We start from the raw sequence: 20,341 nt of genomic DNA, 5'->3' as shown, positions 1-20,341 counted from the left end.
GTCCTGGTCGTAGTCCTAGTTTTATATTCAGATGGAAAAGTAGCCTAGTATAAGTATATTCTAGGTATATACGTATATACTAGTATTTATATAAGTATAACTCTGCTGCAGATAGCAGTGTTTTTTATTTACAGTTATTAACACACCCACTTGCTCGCTGTGAAGTCACTGGAGATTCTCATGCTGTATTCTTACATGGGTTCTCTTGGACATTCACATGCAACCCATCCAGAGGTGTTCAGGACAACGTCTGGACTTCAGTGCATGTCTGAAAGCAGCTTTACAGACGTCTGCGGTTTAGAATGACCTGTACTAAGAGATGACAAAAATAAGTAGATTCTACCATTTTCAGAAAATTCCTTCAGCGTGCAGCGGATGTGGAATCTATAATTGGAACCAGAAAATCAGTTCATCCATGCATCTCTTTGGTCCTTCTCCCTAGTGAGATCGTCTAGGCTATTTGGGCAATTCAGAGACCTACCTACCTTTGAAGACAATCTTTCCTCTCTGGTTGACAATAAAGTTCTATTCTATTCTATTCTTCTAATCTAACCACGACAAGATGGCATATGTAAACCCCTCCCATCGATTTCTGGGTTGGTCCCTTACTCTGTTCCCAGTGGGGTATGCCAGGAATAACTCCACAGGGAAGCATCTGAGAGCCTTCCTAATCAGATGCGAAACAACATAAACCGCCTCTTGTAAGTGCAGTGGAGTGTGGACTCTGGCCCCTCTGAGTCCTTATCTTGTCCCCAAACACAATGAGATTCAATCCAGATTCTCATTGTTTCTGTGAGAAATCACAGCTCATGGTGGTGGTGTGGATTGACACTTATACTGTAACCAGACCATACATGAATCCTCCCGTCGGCCTCATACTTCTTACTTTCACTCATACACAAGACTCAACAGAGTTAAAAGAAAACACTTGCAGAGATCCATGTGTCATAAATTCTCAGCTTGAAGTAAACTCTACACAGCCTGAGTTTGTAAAGAGACTCATATTACCAGCCGATTCAAACCCATGCTCACATACTGTAAAACAAGCTTTAGGTATCCTTGTGATTATAGAGAACGTTTACTCTCTTACATATTACACAAAGCTGTTCACAAAAACATATGGTGGCACATTAACAGCTCAGAATGCTCAGACATTTTTGAAATTGTGAGCATTTGATGTTAGACAGAGGTAGACAACAGCAGGCTTCTCATTTATTTGCAGCGCCCATCAATTTTGCTGACCAGCAAACCAATCTACATAGCTAGGTTACTATTTAAGCGAATATTAGCTCCATTTGGAATACACTGACTTTTTAATGTTTCCAACTAACTCGCATTAGAATAAAACCCCTCTTAGAGAATCTTAGAGTATGTGTCCCATCAGCATAATGTTGTAAAACACCATTCTCGTACTGCAGTGTAATGCTAGTTAGTCTTAACATTAAGTATAAAAATAAAAAGATTAACATCAGACAAAAAATGTATAATTAGTATAACATAACTGCTTAGCTTCCAGACTTTCTGTTTGCCGAAAGGTGGCACCGGCTGAAGTTTTCACTGTAAAGTAGGTAAGCTAGTTACCACAGACATTTGTAGTTTACATTATAGTAGAGCGTTAAGCCTCTTTCACACTGGCCAAAAAACCTGTTTAAACCAGCCGTTTTCTGCAGTGTGAAAACTTTCAATTGGCATTCAGCCCCGGATCAAATGACTCTGCAATAGACCCGGGTAATAATTGGCTTCACTTCCGATCGGCATTGATGTGAACGTAACAGCCGGGTGATTTGCACGATGACGGAGGCAACGAAGGCTCTACTCCTCCGTCGGTAACTGCTGTTACCTCACCAGCTGTAGTAAAGAGACCTCGCATGTAGCTAGCTCGCTTAGCCTAGCTTTGGCATCGTTGGTAGTAATAACTAACACAATCCAGATCATCGATGAGGTTTAGAACGGGGCACTTTATTTCAACCCTTCGGTGGACACACACGGCCTCATCAGGCGGTCTCTCATAACACAATGGCCACAAACTGTCGGTAACATGGATGATGTGCGGAGCCCGTTCTCCTTGTGGCTGCAGCTACGTACACAAACACAGAGCCAAACTTCTTCTTCTCTCATACACACACTTCAAAACCCATACGGTCACCTGCTTAAAGGGCCAGGCTCGGCTCGTAAAACTGCGCTGAGTTTGTAAACTTTGAAAGAGTGACAAGTACAAGATATAAGGTAGCGCTGACCACCGGCTCACTGGCTACCATGCTTTGTGTTGTTTACTACACCTTTTCTTTTTATTTATGGTGCACACTGCTCTCTACCGCCATCTATGGCCGCCAACTGTCACTACACGATCATCAGACCCTGGTCTGCTCGCAGTGTGAAAGTGGCCAATTGCCGATTAAAAGCGGGTCAAAAAAAGATAATTTTGGTGTGAAAGAGGTATCACTGTCTAATCCATTCAATACATTTTATTTCTTGTGTTCTCTTGAAATGACATCACCAGCACAAGATGGCAGCGCCTACATCAGGGATATTTAGGCTTCTGGGTAATTGGATAATCACTTAATGGGGCAGACGTTTAGCCAAAACGTTCTGCCAAAGAGCAGACTTCATGAAAATTCCTCCACCTAAATGGATATTTAGTGAATGCATTCAGCAATTAACGTCTTCTTTTCATGAAAGCAATGCTATAAGAAGACCTCTGTTCAAGGATTTGTTGTAGTGGATGAGACTGAACTTGAACCCGATGTGCCTGCCTTTCCTTTCTCTCAGTGTTCTAGCAGTCAAGCTATTCAGTTTTGTGGCAAGGTCTGTGGATAAATGGTCACGGAGGACATGAAACAAGTGGATGAGGAAGAAGGAAATAGCACGCCTAGGAGAAAGGAACAGGCAGTGGACAATACAACAAAGGCCCTCACTGCAGAACTCATTTCCTCTCTCGTCACTCGGTCAGGGCTACACTCTCCTCACGTGCTGCAGAAAGAGATAGAGAAACGGACAAAACATAAAGGGGATGGATGCAGACGTATAGTGCAATTTGAGTGCAGACTTGGAGGTTATGTAACCACTGTTCCTACTGTGGCAGGTTTACATTCATTTGTCAACCATTCAACCAAAGCTGACCAGAGGATCAAATGTTAGACTGACTGTATGGATAGTTGAGAATATAACAGCAGTCAGCCAAATCATAGCATCGATGAAGTAGGTTGTAATTAGTGACATAAAGCAACATAAGTGAATGAACTAATTAGTGTTATTTTGTTTTAAAGGTGACATATAATGCTCATATTCAGGTTCATACTTTTAATTTTGGTTACCACTTGAAAAGGTTAACATGTTTTAATGTTCAGAAAAGGCATCAGTGTTCTCATACTACCCATTCCCGCAGCTCCTCTGTTCACATTGTCTGAAACGCTTGGATTTCATTTAGCCCCGCCTCCGGATATACCCCAGTCTTCTCTGATTGGCCAGCTGGCCCAGTCTGCCTTTTCATCTTTACTAGTGAACATGACTGGTTGTAAATATATATATATATTTGCTGTGTCGCCCAAAGTCTGCCAGCAGCTACCAGCAACTTTTAAGGTTGAATGCGTTCTTGCATCAACATGAGCTGATCAAGCAATATACCTTAACTCTCAATATGACAACTTTGTCATTTGTTTTTATTGGCTCTATTACATCACATACACATTAGTACTGATTGGATCTTCAAGCGCTCCAAAATATTAATATTCCCTGAATTTCATTCAGAAAAAAAACTGATGGAGTGTCGCTCTGGTGCGCTGCGGCAGCGATATACGCCTCTGGATGGATAAAGGCTTGAGGCAAAAAACTGAAGAGAGAAGATGAAGTGCTTGAACAAGAAGCAGGGAGATGAAGAAGTGCAGACAGAATGGAGGGAAGCCAAAAGTCCAGAGAGAATACAAGCAGGCTTATGTACTTTGATTTAAACAATTACCTTTTTTTCCTCACTCTATAAACATCAGTGCTACATAATGGAAAGCAAATGGAGCTTGGGGAGTCTGAGGATGGAGACGTGTCTGACAAGCTGCCTGGCTCTGTTTAAATGGCTGTCTGAGCTGTCTTCATCGTCGTGTCTCTGTTTAAAGTTTCAGCTTCAGAGCCTGTAGCTAGCAACCTCACAGCCGCAGAAAACCATGCAGTATGTATTGATTTCAGTGTATTAAACTTTTACAGCCCTGCAGATTTCTGTGTCAGTGGTTTGCTTTCAGCCTCCAAGTAAACGCATTGCCCCGTTACGCATTGCGCCGTGGGTAATCAGGTTTCAACCACTGCTGACAGTTAAAGGGCACGTTCTGTTATGTTCTGGTTAATATTCTAAATCTAGTCCTCAGTTCGGGGTGAAGTTACAGTCCAGTTGCAGCAGTTTTATATTTAGACTCTTTTTGAGACGTCTGCGAGGAAATAGCTTCATCATATTCTCTTCTCAACTTGTTTTTCAGGCTTGTATAAAGGAAAATATTATTTCAGGTCCCAGTTACTGGATTCAAGTGTAACAAGAAATCCCACATTGTTCTCTGGAAAACAAAAGTTGACACATAAGCAGTAAAACTAGCAATAAGCTAAAGCTGGCAACCTTTAGAGTCTATGCATCTTGCATTTCTGAGTCAGGTTAGTCGAGGATGCTAACAAGCTGCACCGATGGTATGAAATGTTAAACACTTGTCTGTCTCGTAAGTGAATGTGGTTCACAAAAGAAAAGACAGTTGTTCCTGTTATTACAGCCTGTTATTACAGCCTTATTACAGCCCGCTGCAGAAAGCATTTAAAAAATTTTCTCCAGCAAAAATAGGAAAATAATGATAACAATAATGATGATATCAATAGTAGTATTGTCAACCAAAAGAAGTTTTATATGAGTTTATCTTTGGGGGTTTCATATAGAAATCCAATTAAATTTCTGTTAATTTGGGTTGGCAAAATAATCTCAAACCAGACCAGAAACAACAGAGAGAGGAAACAACTGTGTTGCCAGATCATGAGGGAATGTGTTGCTGAGACAGAGCTGTCTCTCTCTTGAACAAAGTAATTTGGCCTACCGAAAACTGCCACTTTCAGAAAAAGGACATTCAGAAAAAATGTGGCTCGTGAAAAAATGCCTCCACTATTTACTTCAGTTGCTGTGGGGAGAAAGAATCGGTCGTAAGTGAAGTGCCACAGGACCTGCCAAAGTTAACAGGGGGCCAAACCCACGTCAAACACAGATACAGGAAAAGATTCAGAGTCCATCGCCTTTCTGTGGTTAGATGACTTTGTAACTTCACCTCTACACTTATGCCACAGTTAAACTACTTTTTTGATGCACCACAAGACCACAACGGCACCTCTTGGCCACAGCTGTTCAGATAGCGTTGTGTTCATGCTGTAAATTTTACCTTTTCCCGCAGGTACGTGGAATCAAAGGTGTCTTCCTGGCCAATCAGAAGACCGATGGCAAAGTGACGACTCTCATCACCTATAACAAAGGACGAGACTGGGAACCCTTGGCCCCGCCCACCACTGACATGAATGGCAAGCCGGTTAGCTGCAAAGCAGTAAGTCCCGCTGATTTGTAGAATACTGCTAACTAATGCACATGTTTCACTTTCTCTGTCACCTCCTCACTGTATGATTTCTACTTGATGTGTCCAAACTCAGTGTCTGCACACTGTGAGGCAGCTGCCATCTCACACCTACAATCAATCAATCATAAACACAAAGCCAGAGAGGGCAGGACGGGATGCTCGTCTGACTTTCACCTGCAGTTACCCACGTTCTGATATCCATACATCACACCCCACAGCCATATAGAGAGGAGGAGGATGGGGGGCAAATCTGCTCCTTCCCTGGAACCATCACTCAACCGACAGATTTGAAAGGAGACATAGAGATTGGAGTATCCGCTCCAGACGTGTTTGCCATTGCTGAGACAGACACACACACACACACACACACACACGTTTGTTCACTCTGACGTTGACCTATGAGGGCACTATCAAGAAAAAATCTTGTCCCGGGCACAGGGAAGACACACGGCGGGCATGCCTCACACCGACCAGGACTGTGTGTCCCAGGTGCAGCCTTGAATATCAGGGTCCGCCCGGTCCTTCACGTACACTACTAAAGAAGATATTTCATGTATTCCAAGGAAACTCTGACATTTTCACTGTGGTCGAATGTCACTTTGGAAAAGGCTCAGCATTTAGCAGCGCACAAGTGTAATCTATTTGTGGTAAAAGGTTAAAGATATAAAATGATTGGTTTCCCCACAATACAATGGACCAGGAATCTCTTCAGTTTAATCGGTTTAGCATTTAATCATCAGTTTGTAACTGTTTATATCTTTTCATAATTGATGTCATTATAACTGTCATTTAATCATATTGTCATTCATTATCTGTTTAAACATCAGCCTCCTCTAATAATTGTTTACAGGGGAGGTTATAGGTGTGGACAAATACATGAATAAACACTTGTCATAAGTAATTTATTACATGTTTATGTGCTGACTTTTAAACGTTACACACAGGGACTGAGAGTGAAGTGTCACCTTTCAAAATGTAATCGTGTTGCTGTATGTTAGTTTACTTCAACTGGTTCAAATATGTTGTGGTGAACAAACACAAGAGACTGTAGTATTATTTATGTAACATCATAAAACCTTGCAGAGAGTAGATGGGCATTATCAGGACGTACGGTAGGACAATCTGATTTATCTTCACTGAAAGGCTCTGAATTTGTAACAGAGTGTACAATTGTACGATACACATTCTTGCCATGCAGGGTTTTATTTCCCTTAGGTGTCATAAACATATTTCTGCTACTTATGAATATTTTCTAGACCTATTTTTGACTTCATCTCCTACATCTTTCGAACACACTTCGCAAAACATGGTACATCCATATTTGTAAGACCCTGAACAATGTCCACATTAGATTATTTTTTTTATTTTTTTTTGATGAGTGGCTAACAAAGTTTGAGGGTGAAGTCAAATCAATTCAACCTAAGACTTATTCATTACCTATCATTTTTTCAAAACCTCTAAATGCTGCAGTATTGACACTTGACAGACAGTTGGTGAATTTCTTCACAAAGTCAAACATTGTTGCTTCAGTGTTTCATTGTTGCCATTCATTAGTTTTCCCTTATTATGGCTGTTTTGGTTTATGTGAGCTGCACTCCTGCATCAGTAATGTAAACATGTGTTAAGTACAATGATAAGACTCTGGAATAATTTGCTCAATGTTTCAGAAAATCAGGCAGCAGTTTCAGCAAACACTCGCATCGTCTTCAGGAAATGCAGATTCTAGTTCACAGTGATTTGCTGCACTTCTAGTGAAGCACTGCTGACTCTAAATACATTGTTCTGTAGCTGCTTCACAATAAAAGCCTCCCACTGTTTACTGTAGCTGGTGGAGAGCTTTGCATCAAAAGTAAATTACAGCAGCTCTGTTGTAATGAGACTGATCTGTAAACGGTAAAATACAAGTAATAAGTAATCACACATGAGTGCAAATATATTCCAAACCACTATACGTTTTAGAGAAGCACTTCAAAAGGGCATTTTCTTTTTAGTCACCAGCATGAGTGGACACCCTGCTACAGTACAGAGTACAGCACACGATCTGTCAGTGTGAGCAGCGCTGCTTCTGACAAATGTTTGCATTGGCGGATCTAATGTCCGATTTTCTCATTTCAAATGAATTAGCTCCCATTAAATCTCTTTCACGACATTAAATTTGATCAACACGACTGAAATCCCCCCACACTGAGTTGTATTTGCAGTGGGATTATCAGGTTTCTGTGTGGTAGGTAGGACTCATCAAACATGACTGAGCAGAGTGTGCGTCTTCACGTCACCTTTCATTTCACTGAAGAGGCCAAAGCTTCCCACTTGCATTGTGCTGCGCACTCTTGGGACGTCCTGGATGTGGATATAAGCTGCGGATGAATGATGCTTTTATCCCTCGTGATAAATAACATCTGTGTGTCTCCGCTCTGCAGCCGGACTGTCACCTCCACCTGCACCTGCGCTGGGCCGACAACCCCTATGTGTCTGGGACGGTCCACACCAAAGACTCTGCTCCAGGTCTCATCATGGGTGCCGGTGAGTCTCCACCGCATTTTTGTCAAAGCTACAGTGTGTAATATTTAGAAGAACTAATTCAAAGTTTTTGAATATATTGTCCATAACTATATGTTCATAATCACCTGCAACAAAGAACCAATGTATTTTTGTCAACTTTGAATGAGTTGAATGTAGTTACATGAGGTGGACCCGACTTCAGTGTAAGTTGCCATGTTTGTTACGTCGTTTTGAATAAGGTTGCACAAAACGGACCAGAATACGTCGCATTCGCTTTGAATTTTCAGCGCTGCCGGAAACCGGAAGTGGAATCAGCGGTGCGCCACCGTAAAGTGTCCCCGTCTGTTGCTCAGTTGGTTGCGGTTTGTTACTTTACCACCAGATGCCGCCATAAAAATGTCAAAAATGACACACTGGGGCTTTATGTAAATAAATACATCTCTACCAACTCGAGGTGTTGCCACATTGGTGCAATTAAAGAGAAATCTAATTTCCAATTAAATAAGCATGCTAGATGATTTTTTTATGTACAAATCCAATCTAACGAAGTCGTATCTACCGCATGTGGTCTAGTTTGTGTATTACACGTACAGCACTCGGCCCATGTGTCTTTGTGTGTCAGTCTGTGTTGGTGTTTGGTGTTTTTTTTTGTCTGCAGCCCGAGCTATAACTCTCTATTCTGTGCAAACAGTCCGCAGGGCTGAGCTAAAAAGTGCCACTCCCCCTCGAGACAACGCTCCACTTACTCCGGGAAGAGCTTTGACACAACCATTGCTCTGTGCCGGAGCACTCAAGCACACAGAGGAGTTCATTGAACCAACAGCAATTTTATTTATTGAATACTTCAGTGTTTTTGTTCGTGTCCGGACGTTTCACATAAGAAAAGCAAAAGGGGGCTGGGGAAAGAAAAAAGTCTTAGTGCTAGTGCTGTGTGAGGAGCATATGAAAATCCCTCGTACTTAACCAAGTTCGTCAGATTGTCAGTAAATATTAAATTGATAAAGTATTTTTTATAAAATTCATAATTTTGTTTAAGCAAGGTAAAGTAATTGGTCCCCTTGTTTGTAACAGCTACAAATCAGAAAAGATCTACAATGTTTTTCTTTCCTGGCAGCCTTTGATCATGCTCAGCGAACCAGACTTTTTTCACTCCGTTTTGATTGAAACATTTCTTTTGGGCCTGTTCTTTTCATCTGGTCAATTGTTAAAAAGCAAAGTAAAACCAGTAAAAAAAAGGTTCTTAGGTTTAATCCTCTGCCTCTCTGGCTTGGTCTTCTTCTTCTTTTTTGATGTTTGACTGTCTAGTTTCCTCACATCTGTTCTCGCCTCTCGCTCAGTCTGGTGTTGATACCTCATGTGAGGCTCCCTGCCCGAAGAAACTTTCAATTCTCCATCTTTCCTTCAGGTAACCTTGGCTCCAAGTTAGTCGAGTACAAGGAAGAGATGTACATCACCTCAGACTGCGGCAAGACATGGAGACAGGTACATTATGTCTTCCCTCACGTCTTCTTCTTTCTTTTACCCTCTACACTCCTGTCCCTCTTCACCTTTCCTCGCCGAATATTTCACTACACTCTCATGGACGCTGCTCGATCTGAGAGCATAGAAAATCAAATTTAACTTCCATCCAGGAATTTCTTTTACTGACTGAACCACAAAGTTCTTCTTTTTTTTTTTTTTAGCTTTACATGATTTGGACTGACATAAACAAATTATTGTGTTAGCAACATCATCTTCACTTGGGGCAGCTGTGGTTCAGGGGGTAGAGACGGTCGTCCACTAACTGGAAAGTCGTCAGTTCAATCCCTGCTTCCCCACAGTCCGCATGCCGATGTGTCCGTGGGCAAGACACTTAAATACAGTCCATTCACCATTTACTTCCAGTCACTTCACCCCCAACCATTTAATGTCTTCTTTGAAGGTTTTCGAGGAGGAGCATCACATCCTGTACCTGGATCACGGTGGGGTCATTGTTGCCATCAAGGACACCTCTATTCCCCTCAAGATCCTCAAGTAAGTAATCACTGTCGTGTCACCATACGAATAACATCTCTTTTAACAGGGTGCGATCATTATCTTACTGACTTTTCATACACACCATTGAGTGCCACACATATCTGTGATGGGATGGATTTCTTCAGGTTAATCCAATTGTTTATTCCGGACTTGAGAAGTGCTAGTGGATCATCCATTAGTAGCCTCTGGCTCAGCCAGTCAATCAGGAAATCTTTATTTGCATTGCACATTTCATACAGAACAGGTGACTGGCAAAATAGCAAGACCTATAAGAACAAGAGATCATACTTAAAGGTTTGTCCTCACAAAAATTATAAAAGATCACAATACAGGAAAGATCAGTTTTACCCCCAAGTCCAGCACTGTACCCTTTGAAAACATCTACGATCAGGCCACCCCCACCCCTTGCTCTCCATCAGCTCATGCATACAAATTTCAATCTCAGCCAGATGCTATCGCATCGACCCTTAATAAATACAGATGAAATAATGAGAAAGCATAGATAAGGGAGTCGTCAGAAAAAGCATTTATCGCGGACCGAGATCAAATGACCTTTTAGACGGGTCCTCATCCGTCTCTCAGAGAAAGACAGCGGAGTGTCGTCCTTCACATTTTTCCCTCCCCCGTGACTCCTCTAAATCAATAACCCTCATAGGCTGCGGGAGCACCGCATGAAAAAAATCATCTCCCAATGAGCCACAGAGAGCTGCGAAAAAAGTGTTCTATAGGAAAAGACGACTTCTTAGTCATGAAAATGAGCATGATTCTTTTTTTTTTTACCACTCCATTACACAAAATGACTGTAATGTTATTACCTCATTAGTTGATGATATTTCCGGCTCCCAAAACTGCTCCTTTCCAGAGACATTAGCTGTCGTCTCACTCCAGCTTCATGACCCCCGATGTTTCTCTTTCTCAGCTGCTCCATTAACAGAGAACAGTGTTGTGTGTGAGAGCAACACACTTCAGCTGTGCATTGTTCTGGTGCCAAGAGGCAAATGATGGAACGGCAATGTTTCCTCAGTGTTCTTTTGCAAAAGTAGTTATTAAATGCTGATTACATGTCTCTCTTTAGCTGGCCTACTCGTCTCAACCTGCAACTGCATCGGTATACTGGCATGTTGGCACGTGTTCCACCGCGCACTTTTTTAGAAGGGGATAGTTTAAGGCAGTGATGCAATTCCGTCTCGTCTCCCAGCAGATAATTTAGTTGTCTTTTAAAAGTTTTTTAGCCTTTAAACACAAAAAATGGGAACTGACCTGGGGCCCCACACCTCAAGGCCCCCCCTGCAAAAAACCCTCACTGAATGGCAGTTATTTTTGTGGTTATTTGATTATTTGTTGCCTTATTTGGGACTACATGAATATGCACCAGCACGATGGAGCCTAACAGTATAATAAGTCACTTCTTCTGCATTAAAATATTAAAAAAAAGCAATGTTCAAATCATGAATTTTTTTTAATTTAATCATGGTAATTGTGTGTATCATTTGACTGCCTGCCAGTGGGGTCACATCCAGAATTTTGTTTATTACATTATTTTTTTTCATTTTTGGGGGAAAAAACACCTGTATGAATGCTTTGTGCCTACAAAACGATGTGATTTACAAAAAAGGGTGTAGCTTCTCTTGAAATATACTTTTTGGGGCATTTTCTTGATTGGAAAGATGTTGATTTTCCATGGTAAATTCTGAGAAGTGCTTGACAGTATGTTTTGTTATCTTTTGATGTAAATGAATCATCAAGAATGCAATTGCACTGGATTTTTTTAAAAATTGGGACAAATGGTTGCAGATATCCATATCTAATTATGGGTGTGGTCAAAGCTTCAATGTACCTGTCAAACAACTGACAGTTGTACTACGACTACTACTCTTTAAGGGTAAGAACTTTGAATGAGTCTATGTGGCCTGGTTTCACCTCCCAGACAGAAAGAGGCAGCGGTGACAGTAGCATTAGTGGGTTGGAAGTACAGAGAAGGAGAAGACAGCAGTAGACAGATAGATGGACAGAGGGAGGGAGATAAGGGGCCATGTCACGCTGTGGAAAGAGAGCAGTTTAGTGCAGAGTCGGTACTTGTCTATGTTAGGGACACGTGTTGACCTGAAATGCTCCTTCACAAGCCATTGAGACAATCTCTCCCACCCCACATCCTTGAAGCAAGACTCTCTACCCATCCCGTCTTCACTGCCTCTGACTCTCCGGAATAATTAAACCATGTTCCCATGTGGGGATAGGATATCTACAACTGTGTGCTTCAAAGCCATGCCACGTTCACAGCCACTTGAAAATGAACCATATAGAATTTTAAAAGTGACTCAGCGCGCATGCACACACACAGATCATTCCCCAGCGCCTGTCATAAGCTCACTCCGACTCACACTAGGCATTCATATCACTTAATTATGAAAAGCTAGCAGGCTGAGAAATGAGATGGCACCATAATACGGCGACTGGACAGAGTTGCGTTCTGTACATTTATGATTTATGATTAGGCTCCTCGAAGAATAAGTCTTGTTTTAGAATTCTTCACAGTACTGAAGGATCGGAATAAATTCCTGGTGTGCCATGGAGCATCATTATAAATTTGGGCCACTAATCTTTTTGATTACAGGGTCATCACTCCATCCATTTCTAATAATTCTTTGGTTATTAGCTGGAGGGAAATAAGATTTAATTGGCTAGACGACTGAGGACGTCAGCATGTAGAAGGCTGTAGATGTCCAGCTGATAGCAAATTTAAAGCCTTGCTCATAATCTTTTCAATTTTGAATATGTGACTTGAATCGTCAGTATAAAATAAATTTAAGGCCTCAGTATGCTTCAAAGACACTGGTCATACAATGTGTTGTCCAATCACTTCTTAGGGAAAACTCGTCCAACTGACCAATAGCTCTTTTTCTCTTTTCTAATGCGAATCCAAATCCACTTGTGCACCTACATGTACTCATGGGCAACAAAATGCGAAGGTGGTGGAGAAAAGTTTGGGGAAAAGAAATAGAAGATGCTCTGCCTTGCAACAAAGTGACTTTTCTTCTGGGGCTGCTGCTGCCAGCAACAGGGGAGATGACGGTGAGGATGCTAGTAAACGGGGTGATGAGACAGACAGGGACATAGGGCAATAGGCCACACACCACCAGTGACATGATAAGATTGATGATGATAAGCCTTAGTTGAATGAATGAAACAAAAAATACGTGAATGAGGAGAGATAGATGTGTCATTAGTTTTAAAAAGGTCTCTTCCGAGACCCCTTATACACAATTTATCCAGATCCCGGCCATTTTTTGCCCCAGTCCGCCCCTGACAGTAAGTGTCTTTGTAGTCTTGACACAAATGGGGGTTACTACGGTCACTGTAGTCAGTCTCTCATCGAAAGCTTTCTTGGTCTTCGTTCTCGATTGTACACCCGAAAATTGCAGAAGTGGTTGTGTAACAAATGGAGAGAGAAAAAAACAGCTTGAGAGACATTAAAAATCTGCCAACTTTCTCACGTCTGCACACCTGGCCAAAACAAAAGCTGTTGGAGGCAGGACCCTCCCGATTCTGGCGTCAGAAAGGTGGTGCCAGACCCTGCTACGCAGTCTGACAGGGGTTTTATTTGAAGCATGCTTAGGCCTGTACAATGGAGACATCCTCTAGTAGCTTTGCATTTTCATTGTGTTTCCGTGTGACTGCATGTTTACCTGCTCATTATCACACTGTCGTCCTTGTTAACACATCATTACCACACACAGCCCGCAGTGCGAGCCACACGCTGCTCGATTCCACATTGATCCCTCTCCATCGTGCTGCCATATTTACTCAGCACTGCTGCCACCGCAGACCACAGAGAGCAGGGAACTCGCTTTCTAGGCCTCTGTCACACACAAAAAAAATTGTAGCACTTAGTTTAAATATGATTCTTTTCCATTCTATTGTTAACTATTGCTTCACCAGGTTTCTTTGCTGTATGCAGTTTACATTGGTAGCAAGCAGATATACCACTAAGGAGTCGAAAAAAATAGTTTCCGTCATAATTCCATTGTATTTCTATGCTTATTTTGATGTATCACATTAGAAAAGGTTCGTGGAAATTCAAAAAAAGTTTCATCAGCGTTAATGAGAGTGAGAGTTAATGCTCATAATTGGAGAGAACTTTTCAGAGTTCGTCCATAATGAAAATTTCGCATGACTAGTCAGAATGCTTTTGCTTCAACAACTTAATACAACTCGCCTAAAAGTTGCTGAAGCCCTCTCTCTATTATTGTCTCATAGGTGGCCAAGGCGACTGGTTTTGTTTCTTCTTACCATGTAATATTATGCGACGGCGGATGTTATTGACGTGCGTCTGCGCTGGTAAAACTACACATTTCCGAGGATTGAGCGTGTATTACCACCATCTGACATAAGATGGAAAATGCTTAATAGGCAACGGTAACTTACATGATGATGTTCGTCCCTTCCTGGTCATATTCATACCTTTTTGATTTAATCGTTTATGTTCGTGCATGGCGTGTCACGTTAAATAATGCTGCCACAATGAATTGTGGGGCGTCTATTTCTCCTTTCTTTTTGCATAGGAAGGACCAGTGTACCCTATGCTAAATGAGATAGGCAGGAAAGCATTGAAGCACCATATGCATTTAAAGAATTCGAGCAGCTCTTATCATGGCTGCCGATAAAATACTTCTGGGTCATTTCACTCACTTTGGAACCTTCCTAAGCAAAATTAACAATTTGTCCGCATGACAGATGTCAGCCCCTACTTCTTCTACTCTGTTTCAGCCACAAGTACCATTGCATATATCGCCACCCTTTGACGACACTGTGCAAACTATATGGAAATAAGGCTATTCACTTTTCTTTTTTATTTGTTTTACATTTTTATCATTTACATTTTACAGCTTTTTTTCAAATGCACTTGATATTTATGTGGAAACACTACTATGCGTCCTTCATTTCAGACAGAGGAAGTCAAAAGTATCATTTCAAAACAAGAGGAAAATGGGTCACATCATGGCTAGTTTTCTCTTTTTCTCACGAGTTCTTTAAATGCCAGTTGGACAATGGGAGAGGGTTAGTGGATGGACAAATCCCTGGGAGTGTGTAGAGATTTAAAATATAAAAATCGATATCTCTGTTTGAGAGTATTGTTGATTGTGAACACTTGTTTTTCCTTTTTGCCCGCAGGTTTAGTATTGATGAGGGACGGACGTGGACCGTTCACAACTTCACCAGCACCTCTGTGTTCGTTGATGGACTCCTTAGCGAGCCAGGAGACGAGACCCTGGTCATGACGTGAGTTTAATCTCCACTTCAGCAGGAAGAAACATTTGATTACAGAAAATGCTTGTGGAATAAAAGTCTGCATTAAGTTGAACTGATTGTAAGTGCTCTATAAGCATCCAAGTGTAAATTACAATATACTAGATGTAGAAGGCTCTGTGGAAGCAGAAATTAAACCTGTGGCAATTCCTACACTTCCTATGGTTTAACCTTGCACCCGCGCTCTGATCAGTTCTCATGAGTTGTCTAAGCGGGTCAGACGGCGCAGCCTTGACATACGTGACACTCAAGTTTCTCTCCCATCACGGCAATTCCCTCTCTATCTGTTGGAGTGTGGGGCCCAATTTCGTGGCACTGACAGCAGCTGGTCTCACTGCTGATTTCCTGCAAAGCCGTCCTCTCTCCTCGCCTCCAGAGGGTTTGATTGCCATTGCAGCAGAGGTTGATGGGAGCGCAGGCCTGTGCACGCCCTCTGCCCTCCCTCCCAGCCTGGCTTCTCTCCTCGCTTGACATTTTATTTCCGTGGTTCGGCTCTGTATTTGTGCGCCCTGGCTCCACATCGTTTTGTTTGTCTCTCTGTCGGGCTCTTCATCAGGCTGCAGTAGGCTTAGACCAGTACATTAATCTACTGTAGTACAAGTTCTGGTAAGAAAAATCTGACATTGGTCAGTTTCACAGACTTTTAACATGATGTCGGTGATTAGATTGATTACATACATTATAGCCATAGTGGGCCTAGACATTCAAAGCCCCTCGCATTATTACGCCATACCAACAGTTCAACACTATTAATCCAGGATCGTCATTAATGAAATGATTAAACTTTGTACATTTAAAGCGACTATATGTGAGTTTTTGCTATGTTAACTCTACTGAAGTTAGGATTCTAACCAGCTTACCCTAGCCTGGCACGCTCATCTTGTCACTTTTGCATATTTAGTCACTGTATTGTCCAGTCTGCTAAGGCAACGATGGCTGAAGCTCCTGGCAAGTGTATATATTACGTTTTTTATGTTACACCGTTGACTTTGGTACAGAAGGTCTGAGTTCGATTTCTGGACAGGACATGGCTAATATCCAGTGTGGGCCCTAAGGCAAGGCCCTTAATGCTACCTGCCTAGATCTGATATGTGGCACAAAAAAAATACATATATATAATATATATATATATGAATGTTACAAGAGTCAGAAGCATTCCTCATTAGCTGTATTTTGTTTTTGCAAAGAAGTTCAGCCCAAGCGAATATGAGCCAAATAGAGCGGATGTGTTCCAAAGTTCAGGTTTCAGTCTGAATATCCCTCTTAAGTTTCCTTTCAGAGCTGTGGTAGAGGATGATGCTGAATAAATAAACCCTGAGTGTGACCACTGGGACAAAGATACCAGTTTGGCTGAAATCTTATGTTAGCTTTAACATTTTTTGCCCAGAAAAACACAGTAAGATATCGCCTCGGAGTTCAGTTAGGAACTTAAAAAATACAGCAACAAAAAATGAACCTATCCGTAAGCGCTGTTAATGTTGGCTTTTCTTTGCGCCGCATAAATTGTATACGACCTGAAGTACAGCTGAGGCTGCCTACATCTGAACATATTTCGAAGAGCCTCCGAATATTGGCACAAAATCACAATGATCGGCAGCTTCAGACCAGAACTGCTGATGTAGGCTTCAAGAGTATTTTAAGATTGTCTCTCCTCTTCTCTATATCCAATCTCTCCATCGGGAAGTTAGCTGGAGTGAGACTTGTCACATCATCTCAGACGGCCGGCCTTGGCCCTGAGATAAGGCCGACTTCCAGCTGTAATCCGCTAAGAAGGGCAATGAGATGGTCACGAACGCACACACTTGACTTGAACCCTCCGACTCACTCACCACTTTCTGCCATGTGTCATTGGGTTGAGACTAATACCCACACATATAGGTACATATATAAATGTCACCCATCTGGCTCCAGCGAGCATGTCTGACAGATTAGCCAAGGTCTTTTTACTCGCATCAGGGTTTCGATTTTTGACGGCGCAGCCTGCCATCCCATAATGAAGTCTTTGAGCAGTGACTCAGCACCAAGGACAGGTGGGGGAGCAGAGCTTGTCCACCGCTCATACTGTTGACAGTATGTATCAGAGACCGGACAGACTCTCACTGGGCTCATGCTGCTGTGGGAGATCATCGGGCCAGATCACTCTGCGACTGACAAACCATTTTCCCCCCTTGAGTTACCTGCACCATGTGCAACACAGTCACGAAAAGCAAATACATAGTTCTTCGAAGGAATCCCTGCATGGAAACTCTCCTAGAAATGACTTGCAAACACGTCCTTCGAAATGTTTTCTCCCCCCCCCCCCGCTCTGTATTTTAATGAGAGGAGCTAGAGCAACACATTTCCCACTGTTAATGAGAGTTGATTTCTTTTCGCTGAGCTGATTGGAGTGTTGTTTGCCCACTAATAGAGCTCTTCTGGCTCTGGAGAGGCTATTCAAAACTAAAAAAAAAAAAAAATGTGTTAAATTAACTCTGAGGCTGGTTGGAGCTGAGCGCAGACAAAGCAATAGAGTTGATTTTTACACTTCACGCTGATAAATATGTTGTGTGCCAGAGCAAATTTAGACGAGATGTATGAATGAGCAGTGACACACTCTCTCGTTAAAGGCCATGAATTGGTATATGGGGGCTATAACACCTTTTTTAATATCAAGTTGTATCCAGCTATGATTGTTTGGATTTTGTGTGATGAGGTTTTGAGATATACACACCTCTGAATCTTTAGCTGTCACTCAAACACAAACAGTGGTGAAAGGAATTTTATTTGTATGTAGTTTCTTCTTGATCAATTACTATAATTTACGCCCCCACACAACTGCCACAGAAGGCTTCCTGTCCTTCTTATTGTGGTTAAGTTTAGTTCACAAAAAAATAAAATCCAAGTGTAAAATTAAGAACGCCCCAATCCCACTTTTGAAAATGAGCAGTAACAACTTCAACAGTGTCAGTGCTCCTATTAGGGGACTAGGAAAATATCAATACAGTTGCCGATGATGATGAAAACATACTAATATTGAACCTGTCAATACATTTCCAGACCATAATGATGATATAATGAACAGAATATACATTTTTAGCTCTTTGAGCATAATGATTCTGAAGACTAACATGTTTTTACCCTTGTGTAGAATGGCAGTTTTTCTCCAAAAATCGTTTACTGCCCCTTTAAAGCATTTAAAAAGGACACAAAACCCCAAACCAACCAACTACTTGAAATCTGTATCATAGCACCACTGTGTGGTTATCAGTTCCTGGTAATTTGATTGAATGCAAATCTCTTTAGTAATATGCCCTCTCTAAAGTACAACAGAGGAACAGGGAGGGTTCATTTTGTCCCCTGGACTTCCTAATAAGTTAATCCAGCCCTGTCAATTTGCAAACTATGACTTTGTTTAATGTGGGGGAACTCAGCCTTTAGATGAGATACGCCTGAAATACACTTATAGATAATATATAATAGACATCTAATGGAGACACGGAAGGGCAGAGCCCTGTATGAATGAGAGAAACAACAAAGGGTGACAACATTAGTCACGCTCGCCTTGCAGTCCAACAAGGTGAACGCGGCCGCTGTCAAAGCGACATATGTCAGAGTCGTCGACTTGTGTCAGATCAGTCTGCTTCAAAAAATACTCTTGACTGACAAGAATGGGGATGGAATACATTACCAGTGTTGCACTATAAAACATCACCACCTTGTGGAGAGCGGGGGAGCTGACTAAGATGTCAGAAGACGCCAGCTGGTATACAGCGGGTGAATAAATGGAGGATGACAAACATTCAAGGTTAGAATGTTGCACATCTATTCTGCAGGTACAAACGTGGAAAGGGGAAGAGAGGCCTCAATGTTCCGCCTAGTCACAGAGCCATGTGAGCCAGATCAACATCTGTATAAATGGTAGGACAGGAGGCCCGAGGCTGTAGTGATACACATCACGCCTCTGATCCTGAAACGCCAGCATACCATCTAAAATCACGCATGTGGGGCAACTTCTTTGGTTCCGTATAAGCGAGCATGGTTTTCTTAATGGCCATGCAGCAGGATCTCTGTACGTAAGGGGCTTTTGACAAAGAGGGGATTCAAATTGGGTTGTCCTGTCCTGTAACCTTGAGTGTTTTTATCTGTCTATTTTTCCAAACTCAAAGGCAGAGATTACGATCTCACTGATCCCATTGAATGGGTGCGTGCCGACTGGATTGTAGTGTAACTGGTGAGAACACAGAGGAACACCTTTACACCTTTAATATAGATCAAAAGAAGTCGGGTGACCTCGTTATTTGCCCCTTACATTAAAGAACTAGTTCAACCTTTTGGAAATATGCACATTCGCACTCTTATTGTGTGTGTCAATGAGAATCACGGGTGGTGGTGTGGTTCCAAACGAAGCCAATGGAAGGATGTGAAGAATTTGTTTGGGTGGCACAGATTGAAAGTTGAAATTGTTTCCACCTTAGGGAAAATCGCTTGTATCCAGGAACTTCATAATGGGTTCGATAAACATACAGAGATGAGAGGAAAATGAGGAGCGACCAGGGGGTAAATTACAGAAATACTCTCAGAGTTCTGTCAGAGGCTGAGCTGAACACGCTGAGTCTGTTTCCATCCAGCCTACTTCACTTTGAGTCTGAACACACTTACATGACAAGACTGTCATCGCCCTCATGTCTGCACGGGAAATATTGAGCTACATACCCACATGTGAATTGATATAAGTGCGTTTTTGTTTGCAGCGTGTTTGGCCACATCAGCTACAGGTCAGACTGGGAGCTGGTCAAAGTGGACTTCAGGCAGTCTTTCCCCCATCAGTGTACCGATTCTGACTACGAGTCCTGGCAGCTCACAGACCTGCAGGTAAAACACACACACACACACACACATGTACAGTACATGCCTGCTCATATCTGAAAATGAATTCTCACATTGCACTGCATGCT

At 42.0% G+C, this 20,341-nt stretch overlaps 1 protein-coding gene across 7 annotated transcripts in view; it reads left to right on the top strand.

The window, feature by feature from the left end:
- The window catches only part of sorcs2 (sortilin-related VPS10 domain containing receptor 2), a 299,088-nt gene that overhangs the window by 262,098 nt on the left and 16,649 nt on the right, over positions 1 to 20,341 (top strand). For all 7 annotated transcript variants that reach the window (XM_047330522.1, XM_047330520.1, XM_047330521.1 and 4 more), the window contains exons 10-15: positions 5,406 to 5,552; positions 8,003 to 8,105; positions 9,490 to 9,566; positions 10,006 to 10,097; positions 15,273 to 15,380; positions 20,138 to 20,258. In XM_047330522.1, the coding sequence (XP_047186478.1) occupies positions 5,406 to 5,552; positions 8,003 to 8,105; positions 9,490 to 9,566; positions 10,006 to 10,097; positions 15,273 to 15,380; positions 20,138 to 20,258 (648 nt within the window). The remainder of the gene's footprint in view (positions 1 to 5,405; positions 5,553 to 8,002; positions 8,106 to 9,489; positions 9,567 to 10,005; positions 10,098 to 15,272; positions 15,381 to 20,137; positions 20,259 to 20,341) is intronic.

The sequence above is a fragment of the Scophthalmus maximus genome, chromosome 2 (assembly GCF_022379125.1).
Source record: "Scophthalmus maximus strain ysfricsl-2021 chromosome 2, ASM2237912v1, whole genome shotgun sequence".
Lineage (NCBI taxonomy): Eukaryota > Metazoa > Chordata > Actinopteri > Pleuronectiformes > Scophthalmidae > Scophthalmus > Scophthalmus maximus.
Note: the sequence above shows the minus strand (reverse complement) of the source record. Positions and strands in the feature narration are given on the sequence as shown.